Genomic DNA, 25,897 nt, shown 5'->3' with positions numbered 1-25,897 from the left:
CCTCATAAAAGAGAAATAATAGAACCCACTTCTCATTGTTGTAATATTGATCAGCTCTCATTAGGTTATGCTAGAGTAACAAACAATGCCCAGATCTCAGTGGCTCACAAAATAAATTTTAGTGCTTGCTCACATGAAACATCCCTTACGAGTTAGCTGTGGCTGTATCCCACGAATTCTTCTGGAATCCAGGAGGAAGGAGCAAACCCTATCTGGGACATGCTATCTCATGGCAGAGGGAAAACAGAAACGATGAAACCACAAGGCGGCTCTTCCAGCCGCTGTGCTTTTCCTTATGTATATTTAAGCATGTTTAAGAATATACAAAAGGATAGATAAGAAATATGTCCCCTAATAATGTGAGAAGGCTAAGGGTATATAAGAGTGGGGGGAGCTCTCTCCCCTGCACTCACACTGCAGAGAACCCATCAAGCCACCAAGTGATTTGTTATAACAAGGCAATGTGTTAGCCTATTTTAGCGCAGATTCACATTCATTGTGAAATAAATCCTCTCGTGTCCCGTGTGGGGCTGACCTCGATGACAGAACATATGTACAGTGACTGTCATGGTGAGTTAAAGGCACTCAGTAAATTATAGGCACTATTCTCAACAATATTCTGAGATGGATACCAGTGTCCCCAATTCCCCGAAACTCTCAGAGAACCAAGGCTCTGAGAACTAATGCAGTTTGCCTAAGATCCCACAGCAAGTTAGCAGAGGGGCAGAATGCCAAACGGAACTGCCCCAACCACATGAAGAGTTGAGTGCAAATGTTCACAGCAGCATTATTCATAATAGTCAAAAAGTGGAAACAGCCCAAATGTCCTTCAACAGATGAACAACTAAACAAAATGTATTTTACATGTATGTGTACATATATATACACACATATGTTTATATATGTTTATATATATTTAATAGAATATTATTATTCAGCCACAACAAGGAATGGAGAACTGAATAATGCTACAACACAGATGAACTTTGAAAACATGCAAAATCAATGAAGCTACATGAACCATCAAACACCACATAGTCTATGACTATTTATATGAAATGTCCAGAAGAGGCAAATCCATAGAGATAGAAAGATCAGTCGTTTCTAGGGGTAGGGGTGAGGGGAGACAGGAGAGTGAATACTACTGGGTATAGGGATTACTTTTGGAGAGATGGAAATGTCCCACAATGGGGACTGTACAATGGTGAGTGTGCTAACAACCCCTGAGCTGTCCACATTACATAGTGAATTGCGTGGTCTATGGTTATAGCTTTCTTTCTATATGCACCCATTTTCTTTCCCAGGCCCTGCTCTTATCCCCTATTCTACACTGACACCCCACACGAAGCCAGTAACTGGGAGGCAGGTAAGGCTTCTGCAGGTCAGTGCAGGCCTCCAACAGGGGCAGCAAAGGGCTCCAGCTGAGCAAGAGGCCAGCATGGGAAGCCTGCTGCAAAGGCCAGATGAGGCCTCTGGACCCGAGGCCTGCCATCTTCAAAGCACACCTGTACACTCACAGCCCCACAAAGGCACACAGATGAAGATATGCAGTGGGCACATGGAAGAGAGAGAAGGAATCCCTTACTCCCAGCCCTACGGAGGCAAGACTTCTGTTCGTGCCTCTGGCTCCCCACTGGCACCTTCTTCAGTCTACATACGGTCAGCCTGCTTCAGAGCCTACTGGACTCAGAAGAATTAACTAGGATCAGCTGAGACCAGTTAGAACCAGCTGGAACCACTGCCCCAGCACTCACCAAAGCAAACCCACCTTCAATGAGCTGTTCTTAGCACCAAAGGCCACTGGTAAACCTGGCCTCAAACTCTGGCTCATCCAAATATCATGGCTGCTTAGCATCCAGGCCCCCTCCACACTGCTCTGCAGGAGGGAAGCTAACCAGGAGCCCACTAAGGCTTTCCAGCCAAGGCCGTACCCCCACACCTGCTTAACGCACGCTGGAGTGAAGTGCTACCCTTCATCTTCCAACAGTTTAAACAAATGCCTCCCTTGATTTGGCCTTAGCAGAGCTACAGAGCACAGCTGGGCCCCATCCTGGCCAAGGAGCCTCAGTGTCTTTCCACTCCTTCAAACGAGGGCAAGGGCAAGGGCGTGTCTTCCCTGCAGACTTGCAAAGGTGCCGGCCCTCAGCAGGCACTCCATACACTTGCGCAAATCAAAGGTGGAGCTTCCAATTCCAGCCCTGAGCTTCTCAAACTTTAATGTGCACACGAATCAAGGGATCTGCTTACAATGCAGACTGGCTTCAGTAGCTCCTGGGTGGGGTCTGGCATTCTGCATTTCTAAGTCCCAGGTGAGGTCCCTGAGCTGGTCTGTGGCCCACACTTCCAGCAGCACTTGGATTTCTTCACCTTTCCTGATCGTGCAAGGAGCCTCTTGAGAAGCTGACAAGAGCTATTCTCTCTTCCTTAGAAAAGTACTTGTCAGCACATATATACACATAGTACGTTGCATTAAATTCTGAGGTTTGCAGTCCAGTGAAAAGCCTTTCTTTTGGGCAGACACACTTTAGTTCTCATTTGGAAAAAAAAAAAAAAAAAAAAGGAGATGCAATAGGGGACAGAGAACAAAAAAAGCCCCTGCAGAGTTAGAACTCCTGGGGTCTGGTCCTAGCTCTACTACAGACTTTCTGTGTGACATCAGGTAAGTTTCCACCCCTCTCTGAGCTCAGTTTTCCCACCAGGAGGGGACTGGACTAGATTACAATGATAAATTGGTTTTCTCTTTTTTGCCAACTCTGATAGCTATTGCCTGAAATACTCTTGTGTTAAGAATTCTTAGACTGTGTCTGGACTTGGCAGAAAAGGGTGCTGTGATTGATCGGTGATGCCTGCCATGTGCCCAAGAAAGAGGGGCCTTAATTGATTGGTGATGTCTGCCAAGGTCCCAGGCCTGGAGGTGACTGGCTTCCTGCCAGTTGTCAGCCTACTCCCTAGAGTCCCTCCAGCTGTGACATTCCATAGCTCATTTAGAGTCATCCCAGATTGGGGAAGAGAAGTCCATGCTTGTCCTCAAGGGGGCAAGAAGGGATAATTCTTTAAGCCGCTGGTTTCTCAAACCTGCCGCCCCTTTTGAGATGCGGTAGCAGAATCCCCACTCCATGGCAGAGAAGGACAGCATGTCCTTGCACTCCCATCCTCGGCTATTTTTAACTCCAAGGACAGAGGCCCAGGCAGAAGTTGAAATATAGAAGGGCTGCGGCAGGCCACCCAGCCTCCTGATGGAGGGGAAGCCACCATCCTCCCATGGTTCCCAAGATGCTACATCTTGGTAAGAGTTAAAGCAGGCTGCCAAGGGACGGGAGAGTGTTCCTCTCCTCCCATGTGAGGGAGGCTGTGCTCCTCCTCAGCGCAGCCACAGACCCTCTGCCAGTCCCTACCCCACTACACCCTGTACGTGCTCACTGACGCACCCAGCACACATGTGCGCCAGCCTCTGGCGAGGGCTGAGCGCACAGCATGGAGCAAGGCCGATGGGGGCCCTGGTCCGCCGGACCCTTCCAGGAAAGGGTGGCAGACAGACCCCGGTGTCGTAGCCCAATTCCACAGTTACAACTGAGGGGACTACACTGTGGCACCTCCACATCTGTGAGCTCTCCAAGAGCTGAGATGTTCTTCATCTTTCTCTCCTCAGAACCAAACACCTAACCTGGCACATAGGAGGGTTCAGAGAATATGTGTTGACTGAAAGTATTAGGAGACATTTTCTGGAGCTTGAGGAGCCTACAGGAGCCTACCTCAGACTGAATGAGATCCAATCGTTCATTCACTTTTTTCTGAGCACCTTCTGATCCAATCGTTCATTCACTATTTTTCTGAGCACGTTCTCTGTGTCAGGGCCTGTCCTATGCACTAGAGCTAGACAGAGCAGGGAACAAAATAAGGGACACAAACAGCCCTCCTGAAGCTCCAATCTGGGAGAGAGAAGGAAACACTGAACCACCCAAATACATTAAGATATGGAAGGTGCTACAGGGTGACAAGTGGAGGGACGGGAGGTCAGGAAGGCCTCATTATAATATGCAGGTGAAGACCTCAAGGAGGGAACGGGACAAGCCAGATGGGTACCTGGAGGTACAGCACTCCAAGAACACAGACCCGTAGGCAGATATACGTCAGGCCTGTCTGACAAACAAGGAGGCCTGAGCAGCTGGAGTGGACTGAGCATGGGACAGTGGTACGAGGTGAAGTCTGAGATGAGGCTGCAGGAGAAGGACAGACTTTGGCAGACAACACAGCTCGCACCAGGCCTGGCATGGAAACAATGGGTGGGGGTTGTGGTGGTGAAGATGACGACGACGATGATGATGTTAGAAGCAGCGAGCATTCACTGGACAATGATCACATGCCTGGTGTGGGCTACACAATGAACATGGATTCATTTATTTAATCCCTACAGCAACCCATGAAAGAGGCCCTATCTTATCCCCATTTTACAGATAGGGAAGCTGAGGTTCAACAATATTTTTCAGCTTGGAGGAGGCAAGGTTGGGGCAAAAATGCTGGCAGTCTGGGGCCAGAATCCTGTGTCTTCCTGAACACAACAGCCCTGGTGCACACGGACCATAAGGACCAGCTTCTTTCCCTCCCAGAATTCTTAAACTTCTCGGACTCCTTTGAAAATCTTATGAAAGCTGTTTATCTCTATTTAAAAAGTCTGGTTTTCTCCAGAAAAAAAGTACAGGTGCACAATGACACAACCTACAATGACACAACCTACACATAATTTCAAGAGGTTCAAGGTGATAAGCCTCTGGCCCTGAAAGCAAGCACATTTTACACATTTGTAGCAAAAGCAAGAATTATCAGAGTTGTCCAAAGAGGCAGGAGAACACGGGCTCCTGTAAGATCAGCCACAACTACTTCTACTATTTGTCAAGAGCCTACTGGGAGTGGGTAACCTGTAGATATGTTTTATCTCATTTAAACCTCGTTTCAACCCTGTGGGATGACTGTTATTATGCACCCTTTCCAAATGAGGACACTGAAGCACTGAGAGGTTAAGTGACTTGCCCAAGACCACACAGCTGGTTTTGACAGAGCTGGAATCTACCCCAGATCTAGCTGGCTCAGACCTCAGTCTCTATTCCAGACAGTCTCCTTCTGGTTTCTCCAACTGCACCCCTCCATAATCCCAGAGAGGGCAAGACACTTGCTCAAGGTCTCACAGCTCAGCACACGCAGAGCTGGTTCTGGGGCTATGTTGCCCAACATAGTAGCCACTACCTACATGTGGCCACTTAAATCAGTTACAATTTTTAATAATGAAGCATTTGGTTCCTCCGTTATACTAACCACACATCAAGAGCTGACACAGCCACCTGGGGCTACTGCCTACCAATTCGGGGTAGTACAGATACAGAACATTCCCATTATCACAGAAATTTCTGTTAGACAGCATTTGTCTACAACTCAGTCTCTTGACTCCTGACCCAGAGCGTCCCCACAGTCAGAGGCTACTAGAAATGAGATTTGCCTGATGAATGAAGTGGGTAGAAGGGGAGGCAGGAACAGGGCAGCTGAAATTGTATAAGACAGCAAATGAGCTCAGAGAAAGGCTCATAAGAGGGAAGCTGAGATTGACCTCTAATATAGGATAAAAGATATGTGAGTCACTGGCTTGGGACCCACCTCGCTAGCAGCAAACATCCTTGAATGTCTGATTACAGGGACCCTCTTTTAACTACAAGGCTTCTCATTTCCTTGCTGATGTCCATGGTTCCTTACCAGGAGATGGGGCCTTTCATCTACTGGAGAGAGATGAGGCTGAATGGCAAGCCCCCCGCCCCCACCCGGAAGAGAGAACTCAGTGCGGGAAACTACTGCTCACCTTCCCGAAACGGTGAGGAGGCCGAGAGCAGACAGCGTTCTGCAGGCAGCCACGGCCGGCGTTGAGTCCAATCAATCCGGTCAGACCTGGACTCAGGGAAGTCCTGCTGGGGGCATCGGGGAGTGACTCGGGGTGGAGTGGGGATTGTACCCGCAGCTGCCAGAGCAGATGTGAAGACCCTAACCACACTCAGGCTGCAAACCCAACCCAGCAGAGCCAGCGGAGCAGCCAGACCCTACACTTCTCCCCAAGGGCTCCTTTATGCCTGCAAGACGCTCAAAGGCTCCAGCGACTCTGAAGGTTCAAGTGACATTAACAATACTGATGACGACTGCCAACAAGTGAGAGCTTTTTCGCGATGTACCACATCACCCACAGTAGTGCTGGGCACACATCAAGCGCTCCATAAAAACCTTTAATGCTGAGTGTAAATGTCTCACGTAGTAGCAGTAAAAATAATGATGATGATTATGAAGTCGGTGTCTTACTCCTGTCCCGAGCCCATATCACCCACTACTCAGTCCTTCCATGACCCCTGATACTATGATTATGTCCACTTAAGGGATGAGGACACTGAGACACAGAGAGGTTCACTGGTTTAAGGACACAGCCAGTAGAGCAGGACAAGAAAAGAGGTAAGGTTTTAATGCAGGTCCCTCTGAATTTAAAATCTATGTGGTTTCGCCTCTCAAATTAAATAAGTAATCGTGTAGACAACAAAGGGCTGTGCAAATTTGATTTTCAGCATCATTATTGTATTAGGATTAATGGTGAAGGTGACTCTGGGCACAAAGGAAGGACTTTCTGCAGTCGAGCTGTCTGTCAATGGAAGGAACTGCCCTGAGCAGTTAGGACTGTCCCTCACTGTCACCAAGGAAGACTGGACAGGGGACCAAGGCTGGTCACCAGATGGAGACCGGATCAGTACAGCAAATGCCAAGTGTGATCAAACATCAGAATCACCTGGGGAGCTTGTGAAGAAATAGATTCCTGGGTCCCACCTGAGAGTTACAGTTGAGTAATCGGGTTGGAGCTCAGGATCCTGGTGTCAGGTGGAAAAGCATGAGCACAGCGGGCTGGGAATCACTGGACTAGTGAAACGCTGAGCACCTTCCTTACCCGGGACTTCGGGATTCTAGAAGCCACAGGAGCCACTGAAGGAAGCTAGGAAGTGCCCCCAAGAAGCAGGCAATGGCTGAGTGCCGGGGCCAAGCAGCATACCCGTCGCCCCAGAGACCCCTCCTCTCTGGGGCTCCTGTCTCCTGCCCTCTTTCACCTCCAGCATCCCACCCTCCAGGATGGGGATGCCTTGACCCACTCCCAGAGCTAGGGACCCCTCTTTGGGCTTCCATAATGACAAGGTTTCCACTTGTGAACATCTGTGTCTACGTCTACCCCCACCACCCCAGGCTGTGATGGGGGCGGATGGCTCACTCAGATCCGCGTGGCCAGCACGCAGTGCCTGGCCCGGGATAGGTGCTCACCGAACACCTGCCAAGAGGGACTTGTGCCGCTCCATGAAGGATGGGCACAGGAGGCAGGGAGGAAAGCCATCGCTGCAGGAAGGAAGTAATCCAGGTCACCAGGTTGGGAGGAAACAGAACCTACAAATTCTCCCCGCCACTGTTCAGAATCGGCCTGTGCTATTTATAGCTCACAAGCCTTCTGCTTCTCGCATTTAAATGCGGGGCCAGGCATGGAATAAAATCCTGGGTAAGTCTGTCAGTTTTCGATTTATTTATTTATTTACCTTCTAAAGGAACAAGAGCGAAAAGCAAGAACAAAAATGAGCCACGGCTGTCAGGGTGAGTGGCCTTGTGCTGTCCCTGAGCCTGCCTCGGCTGGGCTGAGGTCTACAGATGGACCATACACAGTTCTAGACCTGATCCTAGAACTCAGAACGTCCCGGAGGGGGACCAGCCTGTGAAGGTCCTTTTAAGGTGATTTTTAAGTCTTGGCTTCAGTTTACAAAATAGTATCACAGCATGACCCTGCCTTGGTTTAAACACATTCTTGCAAACACACACACACACACACACACACACACACACACACCAGAGAAACAGCCCCAGTGGTGAAACATTCTGCTTTTGGATGACAGAATGAGAGTCATTTTTATTTTCTTTTTGTGTGTTTCTCTGCATATTCTCAGAATCTCCACCATGGGTACACATGGCACTGACTGAAGATGTTAGGCCCAAGGAAATCGGCTCTGCTGTTGGCTAGGTTGTGACCTTGGGGGAATTCAGGCACAACAGGACTGGACAGGACTGAGGACTGTACAAGGTAATACCTGTGAAATCTTAGCACAGCATCTGGAACATGGTCTGTGCTAGCAAATGTCAGCTAGTGTAACATTACAAGTGTTTGCGACTAGTCAAAGTGCAATATGGTTTTAAAAAATTGAAGTGATAAGGAGTGACTCTACCACACCCAGCATAGCAGGAGCCCAGTGAAGGGACTGGGCCACGGCCCAGGAGGGCTCAGAGGCCTGGGTCCCAAATCCATCCCAGCCAAAGACACGGCAAATCACCCTCTCACTCTCACTTTTCTCCCTTTCTGAAGGTTGGTGGTGGAGGCTGGACAGTAAGTCTCGCCCCTGTCGGCAAGGGCCCAGGAAGCCTGAAGAGGATGAGAAAGTTCTAGTCTCCAAGAAAGGCGGGGGCACTAGCACCTTTCCCAACCACCCACATCCTCCTGATGCACCTACGTCGTCCCCACAAGACATCGATAAACCATAGGGAGCACCTCCCTGACTACATATCCTGATAGCCACATTCAGCACCCCCTGCTCAGTGAGGTCACCCAGTTACCTGTTCTGCTCATTTTTCCTCCTCAGCTGAGGGAGGGCCCCAGCTTACCTTCAAACAACCAGCACACTGGAGCAGGGGCCAGTAAATACGTTGACTGCATAAACAATGCTTTTAAAAATGATAAAGGGCCGTGCATGGCAGTGGTCAGGCTAAGAGAGTCACATGCCAGGCAGGCCTGTTTGACCTTCCTGCTGAATGACCTTGGCCCAAAGAGGAGCCTGGCTTCTCTGAGCCTCAGTTTCCTCATCAGTACAACGGGTAGGACAATTGTGCCCCCTTCATATGCTAATGTTTCATAGGATAATCCAGGAAAAGTGCTCAGAGTACCTAGCATGTATGAAACAAAATCAAACGTTTGCTATCACGAGGAGGATTATGAAAAACGTAAGATGATGTAATGATTCTCTTGGGACCCCACAGTGTCAACACTCTCCCTATGGTCTTGCCCACGGCTCCTCTCTGGTTCAGGTTCAGGGGGCCCTGCAGACGACTGGGCAAGCTGTTGTTGGTATAAAGGTGCCCGACAGAGGGTGGGCCCACGGCAGAAATACAGCCTGTCTTCCTGAGCTGGCGCTGGAGAAGAGGGGCCTTTTTCTGATTCATCCCTCTATAGGAGGTGCCATCTCTTTACTCAGTCACCCAGGCTGGGTGTGAGAAGTGTTTTTCTCTTAATTGCACAAACGTCCCATGCAAGCCATGTGTACTACAAATGGGACCATGAGAAGGGTCATCCCTGGGCTGGTCTCACTCTCAGTTCAGAGAAGGACACAAAGGCCACCGCCCGCTCCCCCCCGCCGCCACCCCTAATATTGTGGGGCCCAGGGCAAGAGTACATGGAGGCCCTCATACTTATTCTAAATATTTAAAAGTTATAAATGAGGCTATTAAATAAAATATGCTCTACCCTTCTATTCTGACAAATAGGCCTACCTAATGACCTTGAAGGCCAGCCCAGGTTCAAATTTAGAATCCACAGTGTTCCATGGCTGAATATGGAGTGAGGAGGGAGCCGGCCCTCAGCGGCAGCCTGGCCCTCCTTCAACCCCACCCCCTCATATAAAGGGGCCCACTTTGCACATCTGTGTTCTGTCCTCACCTCCACAAACAGCTACTTTGAAGCCACTTAACGGGACACCAGCAACGGGCAGAGTCCACACTCGGGAGGATACGAAAGGGGTCTGGACACACCCAAGATGATGACTCAGGGCCATTTGGACACAAAATTCCAGGGTCCCACATAGCCTGAGGATGAGGGGGGTTCAGGTGGGTATGGACCCTTCATCCATAGGTTCCTCACCCAGCGAGAAGGGCCAGAGAGCTGCCCAGTAATGCTGCAGGCCCCAGATCAGGGCCCTTCTGGGCAGGTGTAAGGGCAGTAACAGCACAGCCCACGGCTCGCCCAGCAGCCAGGGCTACCACTCACCACACAGGTATAAGAAAACTTACCACAGCCTCACGTGGCTCCATTCTTTCAGGGACTATGTCCTCATTTTTACCAAACCCTTTCAAAAATCAACAGATTTGCCAACTACTTGGGGGTGAGGTGAACATGAGGCTTCTCTCCCCTTTTTTTCCCTGGCAAAGCCCAGATTTAGGGGTTTAAGTTTCTGGGGTGGCCCCGGGTATGTGTAGACCCTGTCCTACTCTGAAACCTTTCTGGGCCTGGAGACAAAGAGGTCCCACTCCCAATTCCTGGTCGGGGCTGGGGTTTCAGACAACCCTTCCAGTCCAACCTCTACCTACAACAGTGACATTCTTTTATGTTTTAATTTTAATTTTTTTTTAAGACATAGACATTCACCTCTGGAGAGAAATTATGGGTTTCAAGAGTTCTTGACAAAGAGCTTCATTCCAGAAATGTAAAGCCGGCATTTTAAATTTGGTTCTTATTCACTGCTGGGAAGTATCAGAATGAAGATTACAAATTTAATAATGCAACACGGCAGGAATTGGCCCAGTCTCACCTCCAGGAGAGTAATTTGTTCCTGCCTTCAAACCAGCACTTCCCAGCCTCCCAGAATCACCAGACCAGGCTGGTGACAAACTCCTGACTTTTTCATGTCTTGCGCTCTAGCCCACGCAGCCAGCCCAGACACCGGAAGATCTTCACTGCCACAGTCTGTGGATTTGATGCTGGAATGGTCAGACCCATTTAAAGAGAGTCGCTATAACCAAAAGGAGCCATCCCTGGGTCTGTTGGTCCCATTCTTCCCACCTGCAGCCAGATCTATGCAAACCATAGATTTTGAGTCTGTGGCTTCCCTGTTAAAAACCCAACAGGGGCTCAACTGTCTATAAGCTCAAGTCTAGGATTCTTGACTTAAGGATCTAGTATGAGCCAGTGCTGATACTTTGCCAACTACATGCTCTCTTGCCTAGGCTTTCAAAACACCATGTGCCCCTCCCACCACAGGGCCTTTGCACAGCTCCCAGTAAGAACATGAGCAAATATTTATAGGGCACTAACTGAGTGTCAGGCACTATGCTGAAGGCTTGACAGGTGTCCTCTCTTTAATTTTCATTCCTACCTTGTGAAGTAGGTGGTAGAGCCAAGTGGTTAAGGTCAGATTTTGGAGTCACACAGCTGGGTCTGAATCCTGCCTCTGACTCTTACCAGCTGGGTGATCTTGGGCAACATACTTAATCCTGTTTCCTCAGCTATAAAACAGGCATAGTGATAGTACCTAGCTCACAGAGTGCTTGTGAGGCTTGAATAAATTAATGGAGGTAAAGTGTCAGAATGTGATGGGTAGCGTGTATTAATCACCACTAGATTATCCCCATTTTGCAGAGGGAGGAGAAGCAGAACATGATTAAATCACATGGTTAAGGTCACACAACTACCAGTGCGAGTGTGGTCTCCAGACTCTGAAGCCCTCAATTTTCACCATGACACATCCATTGTAGAAAATTTGGAAAATACAAAAAACAAACAAGAAAACCCCAAAACAAACAAACAAACAAAAAAACACCACCACCACCAAAAAAAAAAAAAAAAAAAAAAAAAAAAAAAAAAAAAAAAAAAAACCCACGAAGTAGAAAACAAAGACACAGATTGAGAGAATCCAGGATTTGAACCCCCACTCTCACAACTGACTCCCAAGTCTGTCTTCTCAGCATATGGCATCCTATCTCACTCCCACCTCCTGTGCCTGGCGAACTCATCTACTCATCCCTTAGGTCTCAGCTTAGCTGTCCCCAACGCCCTTCTCCTCCCAACCAGGACAGGTCAGTCCTCCCAGCTCCACCCTTTCCTGGCACCCTCCAGTTGTCTTGTACGGCACTCACCACAGTAGTGATCGAATTTTAGTTGTTCCTTTACGGCACTCACCACAGTAGTGATCGAATTTTAGTTGTTCCTTTGAGTAATATAATGCCTAACCCCTCCTCCCACCAGACTGTAAACTCCATGAGACCAGCAGACAGGCCATTTCCCAGCTCTTCAGCACCTAGGACAGGGCCTGGCCCCTCAGCGAGTACTGGTGGAAGAAAGGGAAAAGTGGAGAGTGTAGGGAGCATAGGAGGGAGGGAAGGGTTTGGGATTCAGCTCCACCTTTCCCAGGTCAATGAGGGGGATGCAGACAGGGAATCACACAGTCCCTGCTCTGGAGGGCCTCTTGGTGTGGCAGTGGAAGCATGAGAGAAGCCGCACTTTGCAAGATCAACTCCATGTGAGAGAAGACAGGTATGCTTCCTGGAGGCAGTGGCATTGGAGCCCTGTAGGGAAGGGAGGGAGGGCAGGCATCCCAGAAAAGGGATTTGAAGCAGAGGCATGGAGGTAGACAATGAAAACAAAACTGCCGAGAATGGAGGAGCCAATTTTTCCTGAAAGTAACAAATGGCTGGAAAGCCTGGAAACAGGAAGTGAAATAATCTGGCCAGAACCAAAAATGTGTTCATCCGGCCACCTTATTTCCAGTCCACTCTTCAAACACAGCATTGCCCCTGAGCTGGCATGAGCGATGCTGGTGGTCCCCTGTCCTGTAGCCCTCACCTTCACTACTTCACTACTGTCAGTGACCGTTGGTCCAGGAACTATAGACTCCCTGGCCTGAGGGCCGCCTCCTGGTAGCCGGCTGCAAATAACTGGAAGGAATATCACCAGCTCAGCCGCCATGGCCCCCAAGCCATGACTGACAGGAACTGGTATAAACACCCCAGCTCCCTCACCCCTAGATGGGATAACCGAGGCTCATGTTCTACTCCAGGGTTCTGCACACTAACGCCCACGAGTTAAAATTAGCTCATTGCTTATTGTTGTAAATAAAGTTTTATTAGAACACAGCCTCACCCATCCATTTACATATTCTCTGGGGCTGCTTTCGAGCTCCAACTGTGTGAGCAGTGGTAAGAGAGACCTTATGGTCCACAAAGACTAAAATATCCACTGTCTGGCCCAGAAGGCCCCAGCAAGTCTCAAGTCCACTTGCCCTCAGTTAGGGGCAACTTGGAGGATAACACACTGTTTCCTCACACCATTCCCTGACTCACTTTCTCTAATGCCTCTCCTGCAGTTTCATCCACCACCTCCGTGAACCACACAAACAACGTAAAACTGTTTTAACCCCTAAAAATAGCAATTTCATGTGGTCCATCCTAATACTTGTACTCAAAGCCTTGTTTCGGGACCTGCTTCTGGGGCAACCCAAACCTGGACAGCAGGGTAAATGTCACTGTGCCCATCTGACAGATAGGCCCTAATTTGAGACCGTTCCCTGTACATACCTGGCAGAAGTCAGCCCTAGTTTTGAACTCCCCACACCCACACCAGTCAAAGCCTTGCCAAGTCCTTGCAATATTATTGGAAAATCTGCAGGGCTACCTGTGGCTTACAGCCATGGACTTGCTCATCCGAAGAGGAAAGCAAGGCTCAAAGAGGAGAATGACTTGCCCAGGGTCACTCAACTGGCAACCTGGCAGGTATGGGGTCTCAAATCCAGGCTTTCTTATGACAAAGCCAGGGCTCATTCTACGACAAATCAGCTCCCCCTTAACCTTTCCCCTCAGGCAGCCTGTGAGGGCCCTAGCCCACCTCTCTGGAAACAGGGGCAATTTTCCATGAGGATCAGGTGAGATCAAACAGGCAAAAATGTTCTGTCAAACCTGAAGGGCTTGAACATCAAGAAAGACACCCTTCAAAGACATACTAAGAAACCCATTAAGAAGCATATACAAACACATTCACAAAAAAAAGCAAAAGAAAAAGAAATGTAGTACAGAGTGTTGGAAAAAGACCACAAGTGTTGGGAAGCAGACCAGGATGTGAAGCCCTGTGCTAGCCTTCACTAGCTGTATGACCATGGCCAAGTCAAGGTACTTGATTCTTCCAGCCCACCTACTGCAATGATCACACACACCCTGTGGGACTGTGGGGAGGGTGACCTGAATTAGGGGTGGACACTGCTCAGCTAGAAGTCCCCAGGCCAGCCAGATCCCCTTCACCAAGCTGGACACCCATCCCATGGCTGCTGTGCGTAGCTGCAGGTCCTGGCTCCCAGCTGCCCCTTCTGTGAACTGCTCTTAGATGGGAGCGACTTTCCCAAAAAATTATGTCCTGACCTTCAGGACTGCCACAGCCAATGACTGATATGGGAATACAGGCGGCCAGTCAACTCTGCAATGCTACCTGCTCCCAAGAACTTCCCCCAAATCAGGCTGCAGCTGAGGACCCAGCTCTAACTGCTCCTTTTCCTGCTCTCATGCATCCTTCTCACAGGCCTCCCCCGAGAGCACCGCAGAGCCCCTCACCTGCACAAGAGCCCATGTCTCAGGCTGAGACAGCAGCGACAAGAGGGAAGAGTTCTCCCCTCTCCTGTATTCTTTTCCACTTGAAGACTCCTGGGAGGAGCCGGAGAATACACCTCATGTTCATTCCTCCCAAGCTAGCGGCACCCACCTGATTCCCAACAGGGCCAGGCTTCCCAGTGGGGGGGTCCCTCTCCCAGAACTCAGTGCACCCAACAGAGGATGGGCAAAAGTGCCAGATTCCTGGGACCAGATGGCTTGGGGACAGGCTGGCCTGGGCCTGGGCGGCCCCAGAGGCACCTGGTCCAGTCTTGGTGTTGGGCCTGGGCAGATGAAAAGATGTTTCTTGAGACATTTGCTGAGGAACTAATTAATTTCCATTACAGGCCCCAATCAGGACACATCCTCCCACCCACTCCCCAGGTGACTCCAGGCAGGATTTCCCAGGGACACCAAGTGCTGGAGATGGAGGGTGAGGACTTAAAACTTCAGGTGGAAATAGGGTCCAAGGTAGTCACTTGGGGTACCTCATGGGAGAGGAAATGGCCCTGGCTGGGAAATACAGAACCATCAGTTCTATTCCTGGCTTTGCCACAGACCTGCTGTGAGCCTTTGGGTAAACCATGCAAATACCCCTCTGGGCCTCGCATGAAGATGAGCAGATGACTTCAGAGGGACTCCAGCTGGGAGGCTCTAAGACAGTAACAGCGGACACTCTTGACAGACTTCTACCGTGTGTGGGCTCCCTATGAAGCACTTTACAAATATTTACTCATTTAATCCTCATGATAGCTTCAGAGCAGGGAGGGGTTATCATTAACCCATTTTATAGTCCTGGAAACTGAGGTTCTGCTAAGTTAACTAACTTCCTCGAGAACACACAGCCAATAAGCAGCAAAGCCAGTTTTCAAACCCGGGCCATGAGGCTGCAGAGTCTGTATCATAATCATCACCAAGCTATACTGCCCAGTCTAATCTGACCACTCTCACACCTTCACAATGCCTGGCACAGAGCTAAACACCACCACAAGTGCCTAGTTAGAAAGTGGTATCTGGAAAATAAAGAAAAAGCTGGCAGCCTACAAGACTACGACGGTGTTGAGGGGGACCTGGGTGGCTGAGGTGGGAGGAGGCTGATGCTCCCTTGGGTGTCCACTGGTGCTGCCTGGCCTGTTTACTGTAACATATCAGTAACAGCAGAAAGAGCTGGAAACAGTGTTTGTCCTGGGAGAGTCAGAGGACGGAGGTGCCCAGGACACTTTTTACTAGATACTTTTCATGGCTTGTAAATGCTACACCATCTGCATTTATTACCTACTGCAAATAGCACTTAATCTTTTCAAAAGTACTCCGTGACTGATCAGCCAAGGACCAACCAGAGAGAAACCACAGCAGGAGGGGATGCTCTGGGGATAAAAATGACCACAGAGGGGCTGTAGCTGAGTTGGGGAGACATCCAAAGGAAGACATTGGAGGGGGCTGAGCAAGTGTCCTGTTTTCTGGGAGACTCTGGTTGTACATAATAAACAAGCCCACTAGACCACCCTCGTTCTGCAGGTGGGAATTCTGAGGCCCAAAAGACAAAGGGACATGGCCAGTAAAGACACTGACATTCAGCGGCTGAACAGAGACCCCTTCTGACTCCTCATGCAGCCTCTCCGGCTCCCCTTGGCCCACAGTGAACACCAGTAATACAGACCAGAGCCACAAGGCCCAACCCCAGATGTGCGTGCCCACCATCCCGCCAGTCCTGGAACTGGGCAGTCAACCCTAGCAGGAAAGGAAGAAGCTTCCATTTCCTGGATGCCCTATGAGCAGTACACACATTATCTCTAATTCTCACAAGGTGAAAGTTATTCACTCTATTTTGCAAAGGATGAGGCTGAGCAGAACAGTTACGTATCACAGTTAAGAGACTCATCTTGGGGGTGGGGTGCTGAGGTAGCTCAGTCTATTAAGCGGTTAAGCCTCTGCCTTCAGCTCAGGTCATGATCTCAGGGTCCTGGAGTGGATGGAGCTCTAGGGTGGGCTCCTTGCTCAGCGGGGAGTTTGCTTCTCCCTCTCCCCAACCCCCACCCCCAGCTCAGGCTCTCTCTGTCAAATATAAATAAATAAAATCTTAAAAACAACAACAACAACAACAAAAAAGAGCTTGGCCAGCACACAGCAGAGACTCAAACCCAAAGCCTGTGTTCTTTTATGACCCTGAGCCACCCCTCTTGGAGTGTTTCCTATCAGTTTAAGATAAGTCCCACCTGGGAACTATTTGTAAATACCTTTGTCTTCAGACTCAGACTTTCATAGGCCTGGGTGGGAATCTTATCACATCATAAGATTTGTCCCCCACTGCCTTCAACCTGAGCTAAATCTCAAACCTTCCCTCGAAAATTACCAGCGACCCTTTTCTTAGAAACATCTAAACTAACTGACTCAGTAAATTCCCTTGGTAGCATTTCCCAGCATTTTGCCCCTTTACATCGATGATTCCTTTGATTTACTTCTTCCCAGCAGAGCCTTGTCCTCAAATGAACCTCCTGGTTTTAAGACATAGCCCTGCCTTTCTCCAATTCAGGAAAGGGACTGTGTCCTGTTCCCTCTGGTACAGATGCTAGACATGAACCCCTCAGAATCCCCGAACTGTCTGAGCCTGATATCCCACAAAAGGATATTAAGGCCTGATGTGTTATTCATGTCAACTCATTTATCATTTATCTAGATGACTTCCAAAAGGATCTATGGGGTCCCATGTATTAAACCCGGTACAAAGCAGGGCAGCATTGGAGGCTCATTTGATCTAGGACCCTGTGCTGGTGACAGGAACACCTGAAGACTATTCTAGCTCCTGAATTTGGTACCCAGTGTCCCCACATCTAAGACACAGGTAGGCAGGAGACATCCTAAGTGGAGAAGAACCCTTCATTTCTCTCCAGCTTTCTTCCCTAACCCAGCAGTTCTCAAGGTAGGGTCGCTGGACCGGCAGCATTGGTATCAGCATCACCTGGGACTTTCTTAAAATAAGATGCTCTTCTTCTACTCCAAACTGAATGAAACATGCTGGGGTGGCACCAGCAATCGGTTTTTTTCACAAGTCCCTTAGGTTATTCTGACCCACTGAAACTGACAGAACAACCACAACAGCAGCAGCTCCCCCTAACTGAGCATCTACTATGTGCTCAGCATGGAACACACGATCTCATTCATCCCTGTAACCAAGGAAACCTCCATTCCACGCGCCCTGCTCTGGACTAGGTGAGTTCTGTGCATCACATCACGTATTCTTCACAATAACCCTTTGAAGAATGCCTCCTCTGTTTTAGAGATGAGGAAGTTGAGCCCCAGAGAGTGGAAGCCATTTGCCCGGAGTCACACAACTTAAAAGTGGCAGAAGCAGGATAAGAATTCAGGTCTGTCAGATTCCAAAGCCAGGTAGCCATGTTCTTTCCATCCTACAAGAGAAGCTCCCTGAGATCTCTCACAGCTACATCAGCTTAGAGAGCTATAAAGCTGGGTCAGGTGAGAGTCAAGGAGGGGAGGCGGGCAGGGTGGGGGGCCGGACAGAAAAAGCCCTGCCCAGACTACAGGGTGAAAAGAAGCCAAATGATGCATTTAAAGGCGCAGCCACCTATGTCCAAGGAACAAAAAAGGACAGGGGTTCAGGAGGCATGGGTTCTTGGCCTCTTTCTGACTTTACACAGCTAGGGGACCTTTTCTCTTCCCAGTTTGGACCGTGGTTTCCCCACCTGATACTCCTGATTGGTTGCAAGGTTGAATAATCTGCTCCCAGCTTATGTCTCTGACCTTGTCTCCCCTCACCCATTCTCTCTAACCACACTGGTCTGCTTTCTGTTCCATAAACACCCAAACTCACACTGACCTCAGGGCCTTTGCACCAGCAGTTGCTACTGCCTAGATCACTCTACCCCCTCCTAGTCCCACTGCTGGCTCTCTGTCATTTAGGCCTCAATTCAAACGTAACCTCCTCAGTGAGCCTCCCCTGCCTACCTCATCTACCGTTATCCGCTATCCCAACAGTTTTATTTTCATTTCACTTAACACGACCTGAAATTACTTATTTTTTAATTGCTTCCCTGTTTATTGTCTGCTTCCCCCACCACAGAACATAACTCCATGAGCACAGAGACCATGCCTGCCTTGTTCCCCAATACATCCTCAGCACCTAGAATACTGTTAGGCACTGAGAAGCCAATTAAATATTAGTTAGTAAGTAGATACCAAGGAAGAAAGCCTGGACTCAGAGGCCAGAGCCCTGGATCCTTAACACGTGACCTTGGCAAACCACTCTGCCTCTCTGACCCTCAGTTTCCCTCCTTGCCTAATGAAGGGAATGGACTAGATGCTCTCCAAGGGTCCTTTGAAGACTTCCAGTCTTGGGAAGTGAGACCTGGAACCCGGCCAGTTGGTCCGGCCAGAAGAGGCAGCTGGCCAGGGTCCCTGCACAGCTGCCCCCTCCTCACCCCCCCCACCTGTGTCCCTGCCCAGGCATGCAGTCATCTCACTCCCCCATCGCAGAAACCGTTAATGAAGTGCGCACTGCTAAATGCAGTTACAATTACGGGGGCTAAGAATAAGGCGCTGACATCAGCCACGTCAGTTTCCGAGTGAATCAGAAAGGGAGGAGGGAGGAAGGAGAAAACGGGAGGGGGGATGACGCTCTGAGCTGTCAAGTGGAAATAGCACAGCGTTAAATATAATCCAGCACTGGCCTACATCGGTCTGGAGAGGCAGGTGATGGCTCGGCCCCTAGGGCCACGGCAGACAACTGGATTCTTCAAGGAGGCCAGGCAGCACCGTGATGGGGATCACCCAGGAAAAGAAGCCCAGAAAGGTGATCCAGCGGACTGGAGTGGACTGTAGTGGGACGGTGGACCCTGGAGGGGCACATGTGAATCTGAACAGGACCCCACACACCCCAGCCTCTGTCACTTGCTGTTACTTGCTAGCGCAAGCACAGCCCCCAGGGCGTGCACAGCCCTCTCCCACCTGGACTCTGGGTTCATGCCAAGAGGCAGAGGGTGGCCTCTGAAGTCAAACACACCTCAGGCTGAATCGCCACTGTGCCACCCAAGCAAGTCACTAAACGACTCCAAGCTGCCTGGCTTTCCCTCGTCAGCAAAATGGGTACATCTGCAACAGTAGCAATCCCTTCTGGTTGCTATAGGATTCGGTAAGATCATGGAATGCACAGAGCACAGCCAAGCAACACTTTCAGTCATTTTATTTTTACCCTCCTGAGAAATGCTCAGACAAGGATACGTAACCCTTTTTTCTAGAAGAGGAAACTGAGGCTGGGGAAGGCTAAAGGACCTGCCTGAGGCCGCAGAGCCACAGTAGAGTCCAGTGCCAGCCCCATGGAGTAAACTGGTGGGGGAGAGAGGAGTTTGCAGTGTGGTCCCTCCAGGTGACTGGAGCTGGGGGACCCGGAGCTCTGACAGTAAGACCGTGGGATTGTGAGTAGCCCTGGAGGGGGTGGGGGGCGCAGTGCAGGATGCATGTGTACCCCTGCGAACACATTCTCCACAACTGGCACTTTTCCAACAATTCTTAAAAGAAATGCTGAAACGATGGTTGTTAAGGTCGTAATGAAAAGACGTTTGAGGAGGCAAAGTGAAAGGCTCAGAGCCTGGAGAGCAGGTCAGCTGACTCCGAGGCGCTCACACTCGGCTCTCCTCCACACCTCCGCCCCGCCCTCACTCAGCCTGCCGGCAGAACCAGCTACGCCTCGGGCCCAGGCGGGTGGGGAGCGAGCCAGAGCACCACCCTCCCAGGGAGCAGCCCGAGGCGCGTGGAGCCCTCCTTCCCGCTTCCCACCCAACGGAACCAGACAGGCCTTCCTGCCTCTGCAAACTCCAGGAAGCCGGAGCCAGGAGTCTGGCTGCCTGGGGACAGGGAAGGTGGGGGGGCGGACGGAGAGGGATTTAAGGAAAGAGCGCTAACGGCATCCAGGCAGATCTGCAGGGCAGTGCGCTGGGGAGTGGAGGAAGGGCTGAATCCCCGTGCACCCGATTTTTCCGAGATGCTTCTTTCAGGATAATTTGATTCAGATAAAGTGGTTTGGGTTCATACTCTCATCCCACCCCATGACATGAACCAGGGGGACGTTGGGTCAATTCTTTACCATGCCTCAGTTACCCAAATTTAGAAGAGTTCTGCCCAACTCCCAAAACCAAAGGAGATGACAGCACTTGGTGGTAAACTGGGGGAGGGAGCAGGAGGGGGGTTGGGGGGAACAGGAAGTGGCGTGCCCTAGAAAAGAGGGTGGGAATGGAGGCTTCAAAACCTCAGGCTCACACCTGAAGTGGACCTGATCCCAAAGGTTGCTTTAAGGCCTCTCCCTCATCATCCCCCCTTATCCACTCAGCCCTAACCCCCTCTGGGGCTGAAGTACTCCCTTCCCATCCACCCTCTTAGCACTAAAGGGGTGGGACAGCATGACATTTTGTTTCTCAGAAAAAGATCAGGTCAAATTTCAAGGACAAAAATTAGCACTTGGTCTGGGAAAGAAAACTCTGCCAAACGGAGTAAATTGGGGGGGGGGGTCCAGTGCTATCGTTCTAGGTGCCTCGGTGCAGGCAAGAATTAGAGCTCTAATTCCCCCTCCCGGGATCTGTCTGGCAAGATACAGGCATCTCCACCCCACAATCCAGGAGAAGAAACTCAGACAACCCCCTCCATTTCCCTCTGTCCAAAAACAGAGGGAGTGGGCTTTGGTACTAGTCTGTGGGATCCATCTACCATACCACCCCAGCCACCAGATCTGGCCTGAGCGGAAGAGGGCGGTGCAGTGAAGGGCTCTGCAGCCCAGAGATGTGGCCCTAACCGCTAACAGAGGGACCGGTAGCCGGCCCGGTGTTGCCATGGCAACTTCCTCCTGTGCTGGATCGAAGCATCCTATGGGCAAATCAGAGCTGGCTGCTCCAGCTTCTCCGCCCTTCTCCCAGACCAGGGAGAATTGGATGCTGAAACCACTTGGTCAGACTCAGGGACACCATCGTCAATTCCAGACCCTGATATTAACAACTCCCTTTGGCATTTGTTGGAAAGTGGAGGCACCCTTGCTCCCCAGCCATGCCCCAGTGCACCACAGCAGGGGTAGGACTATAGATGTGATGAAAATTAACTGTTCAGGAAGAACAGGGAAACAGGGAGTTGGACTGCTCTCCACCCTCTTGTTCCACATGCAAGCCCCCCAAATCCCCGTCTTTAAACCCCTGCCAAAAAAGAGCATCCAACGCTGCCTTAACAGCTACAACAATGCAACAAAATTAGCTTCTAAAAATTATAAAAGCTAACATTTTGAGAATCCCACAGATTCTTTTTTACAGTCATGCTCAAAAACAAGTCTTATTTGATAATTACATGATAGCTAACTGTTACTGAGAGCCCGCCTCGTGCCAGATACTGTACTAAGCCCTTTGCAGACCACAAGCAATATAATAATCAAAAGCATGGATGTTTCAGTCAATACCTCAAGTTCAAATCCTAACTCCCTCACTTCTGGCTGAGTGACCTTGAATGAATATTCTCTGTGCCTCAGTTTTCTTATCTGAAAATGGGGATGTTAAATGTTAATTTTATAGGGTTGCTATGAGGAAAGAATTAATATCTTTAAAATACCTAGGAGAATACCTTTCGAAAGGTAATCATTTTAAAAATGTTCACCCTATACAGGTCATCCTATGTGGTCCACGCTATTATTTTCTTCCTCATCCAGATGAAAAAGCTGAGGTCATGTATCTAACTCCCCAGTTACAAAGCCAGTGCCAACAAGGCTGAGCAATGATGACACCTACCCAATTATGCCCCCAGGTCATGTCTCTCTAAAGTCCCCAGCATCTTTGGAAAAGGGACAAAGGCAGCATAAGAAATGAGTTCAGAGCACAAAAAGAGGGAAGATGCTCCTTGGGAGGAATTCTAGGAGCCTACAGTGACCAGCATCCTGAGCCTCAGGGTGGGAGGAAAGAGCAGCTTCCTACGCCCACAAAACGTCCAAGGCTCCCAAGCCCAATACAGGAAAGTACCCTGGCCCAGTTAAGACTAATGAGATAGGCTTCTCACAGTTTCTCAGGACCAGCTGAAGGGGCAGGTAAAGCCCTCAGATGGCTCTGGCTCAACCTGGGTGATGGACAAGATGCATTCCACAGGATTTGGAAGCAGCATCCAAGAGGAGGCACCTAGATGAGCCAGAAGCCATCAGGGACACACCTCTGAGCCATCAGACAGCCTGGCATTAATGGGCCAGGGGAGGGATCAGGGAAGAGGAAGGTGGAGCGAAGCCAGGTCTAGTAGCCCTCCTACCGAAGCAGTCTCTGTCCAGTATGTGACAGATTATTCAAACTGCTTTTAGAAATTAGTTCAGCATGGTGCTGTTCTAAAAGAATAAATCCAAAAGGCTTTTTTTAGGAGAAAATTAATGACTTTGAGAAGAACAAGAGAAATTAAGCACCAAGACAACGTTTCTTACTTCCGATTTTTCCCAGACACTCATTAGTCTCCTGGAAATGAAACTTGACTATCTTCCTCCCCCCACCCAAACTCAAAGCATCCCTTAAGATGAGCAGACAATGAGCACAAGATGCCCACACCAAACTCTTGGCTGTCATCCGTTCCCTGGGACCCCCTCACCTGGGAACCATTTTCCACGCAGTGAGATTTGGCTTTTTAAAAAATCCTTTCAGACAGAAGGTTAGTAGTTTACTGGAAAGAGAACTAGAAACCTGATTTTAGTCTCAGCTCTGTGCCTACCTCATTGGGTGACCTTGGGTTACACACACAGACACGCACACACGCACACATATTCATCTGAGGGCAGGATGATTTCTAGGTCTCTTTCAAGTGCAAAACAAGAATTTGAAGAAACTTGTTGGAAAAAACATCAGGTGGGTCTTTTAAAAAAAAATCTCTACTACTACATGAAGTTTTCTATTCTGACTTCATTGCCTGCAACCAGCAATGATAACCAAGACACCTGATCCAGGACACGGAGCATGACTTATGAGGAAAAAAAACCTAACGGTCCCTGCTCCTACAAACCCATGTCCTGCCCCACTGGCCTCCTGAGATCCAAGTGGCCTGTTGAACTTCAGGAGAGTCCCTGACCATTAGGCAAAGAGTGGAAGATTCAGCTCACCTATGCTGGTGGGGGTCCCTCTCCCAGCCCTCATGCCAACCTGACTTCCTCCAGTGCAGGCCTGTGTTAGCCAGCCTCCCCATTTCCCCTCATCTTGCTCTGTTCAGAATAATGACCTCCCTCATCAGTGCTCTGAGCCTCACTTTTTACATAAAATGGTGATTCTGTAAAATGGCTTTGCAATAACCATCTTTAATCCACCCCCAACTCTAGGTCTGTCGGGAGTCTGCCTCACATACCCCTCATTCATTCACTTGGCCAACAAAGTCTTCTGGAGAACCTTCCCCCCATATGCCTGCCTCCTGCTCCAGCAGGAAGAGGTGAGCACCCATCACCCACCACTCCATCCCATGTCTCACCAGATAACTTGGGAGACCAGACAAGGGTCCCTGCAGGCAGAGAGTCTTAAGCAGGACCCATAAGTTCCCTAAAACTGCAGACAACATTTTGAGGATGGTTCATATGTGTATGTTTGGAAAAGATAGTCTATATTTTCATCAGGTTCTCAGAAGTGCCCGTGAAGCCATTTTGCTCCTCCCCACCACAAATGCCCCTCTCCATTTTGCCCTCTCAATGAACTCAAATACTCTGAGATGTTCAGCTTCTGTTACATCAGATTTTCAGAAAACACTTTTAACTGCATCATGTGTTTTAGGCGCTGTTATCCCATTTTACAGATGGGGATTTGAGGCTACGGGTGACATGACTTGCCCAAGGTCACAGCTAATAAGTAGAGAAGCAAGACTGGTACCTGGTTCTGACTCCCAATTTGCCACTCCTTGGGGAACTCTCACCCAAACCCTCTAGCTACCCCACCTGTTGGTGGACTGGCTTCCTCACCACAGAAATCTAGCTGGAGCCCTCAGGTTCCCTCTGCCTGGTTCCACGGCCCCAAAGAGCAGGTTTCCCTACATTTCCCCGCCCCTTGGGCTCTGGCTGAGGCTGCGCACAGGCCCGGGAGCGCGAGGTTTGGGCCGCTAGATGGTGGCCGGGTTCAGCCCACCGAGAAGGGCTACTCCAGCGACAAGAGCACCCAAGGTCCGGGCACATTCCCGGCGGTGCGCAGGTGAGGAGTTGGCGCCGCCCTACGCCTCCCTCTGGGACCAGAGGGGAGGAAAGGCCGCACCCGGCCAGTCTCCCCGCGGTCCGCCCCAGTCTGACAGGAACCAGGAGTCTGGAGCCCCAGCCTCCGGGGGAAGGGGAAGAGAGCCAAATGAGGACGCTCAAGGCCTTGGGCGCAGGGCGGGGGGTCTTGGGCAGGGAGCCTCTGGATGCAGGCAAGACAAAGATGGAGAGGTAAGGTCTGCGCGCCACCTCCAGCGGCGGGGTGCGCGTCGGGGCCCCAGGGGTGAGGCGGCCAAAGCCCCGGGGCTCGAGGTGTGGACGCGACAGGAGGGAGTCTCAGAGAAGGTGGCAGGTCGGATCCAGGAACAAGACAGGGGGCATCCAGCAGGCTCAGGTGAGTAAACAGAGCTGGTCCAGACGACCCTAAGGGGCCCACCTGCGGGAAAGGGACGAATGCAGAGGGCCTAGGGGTCCCTGGGGGCGGCTGGAGGCTGGAAGGCAGACCTTGGGGCCCCGTGGGTGGGGGCGTATCCCGAGCAGGTCTGTGGGTAGGGAGGAGAGAACGGGCCCCTCTCGGGGCGCACCGGGTCGGGCAGGGGGCCTCCGGCCCTGGCTCCCGGGACTCCCCCCCCCACACACACACACACCCCAACCGGGGATGGGGGCGGGCCGCGCGCTTACCCGCGTCCTCGTCGTCGAAGGAGTTCATGCACGGGAAGTAGATGGCGAGCGCCTCGAAGGAGGCGGACAGGCTGAGGCGGCTCTGCGAGCGCTCCATGCCCGCGCCGGCGCCGGGCGCCTCGGCCGCGCCGGCGGCAGCCGCGGCGGCGGGCGGCTTGGGCAGCTTGGCCGCCCCATTCTTGACGCGGAGTACGGCGCGCGGCGTGGTGGCGGCGGCCCGGGGCTAGGCCGGGGCTCCGCAGCGGGGCTGGCGGGCGCGGCGGGGCCGGCGGGCTGCGGGCGGGCCGGGACCGGGCGGCGCGCGGAGACCGAAGCGCGCTGTGCTCCCGGCGGCGGTGGCGGCGGCGGCGGCGACGGTGGTGGCGGCGGCGGTGGTGGTGGCGGCGGCGGCGGCGGCGGCGGAGGTGGCGGCGCAGCGCTCTGGCCCGCGGCGCCCCCAGCCGGCCGCGCGGGGCGGGCTCGGAGCCGCAGCCGCAGCCAATCGGCGCCGCCCGGGGGAGGGGGCGCCGCGCGCGGGGGCGTGGGAGCCGGGAGGGCGCGGGCGGGGCCCCTCCTCGCCGCCCCCAGCCCGGCAGGTGTGCGCGCCCCGTGGGAGGAGCG

At 51.0% G+C, this 25,897-nt stretch overlaps 1 protein-coding gene across 2 annotated transcripts in view; it reads right to left on the bottom strand.

The window, feature by feature from the left end:
- The window catches only part of RIMS4 (regulating synaptic membrane exocytosis 4), a gene marked incomplete at both ends in the record, with an annotated part of 56,347 nt that extends 30,953 nt beyond the window's left edge, over positions 1-25,394 (bottom strand). For both annotated transcript variants that reach the window (XM_080814480.1, XM_080814481.1), the window contains one exon: positions 25,298-25,394. In XM_080814480.1, the coding sequence (XP_080670606.1) occupies positions 25,298-25,394 (97 nt within the window). The remainder of the gene's footprint in view (positions 1-25,297) is intronic.
- Between the last annotated feature and the right edge of the window lie 503 nt (positions 25,395-25,897).

The sequence above is a fragment of the Martes martes genome, assembly GCF_963455335.1.
Source record: "Martes martes genome assembly, chromosome: 9".
Lineage (NCBI taxonomy): Eukaryota > Metazoa > Chordata > Mammalia > Carnivora > Mustelidae > Martes > Martes martes.
This window is presented reverse-complemented; position numbering and strand designations above follow the sequence as displayed.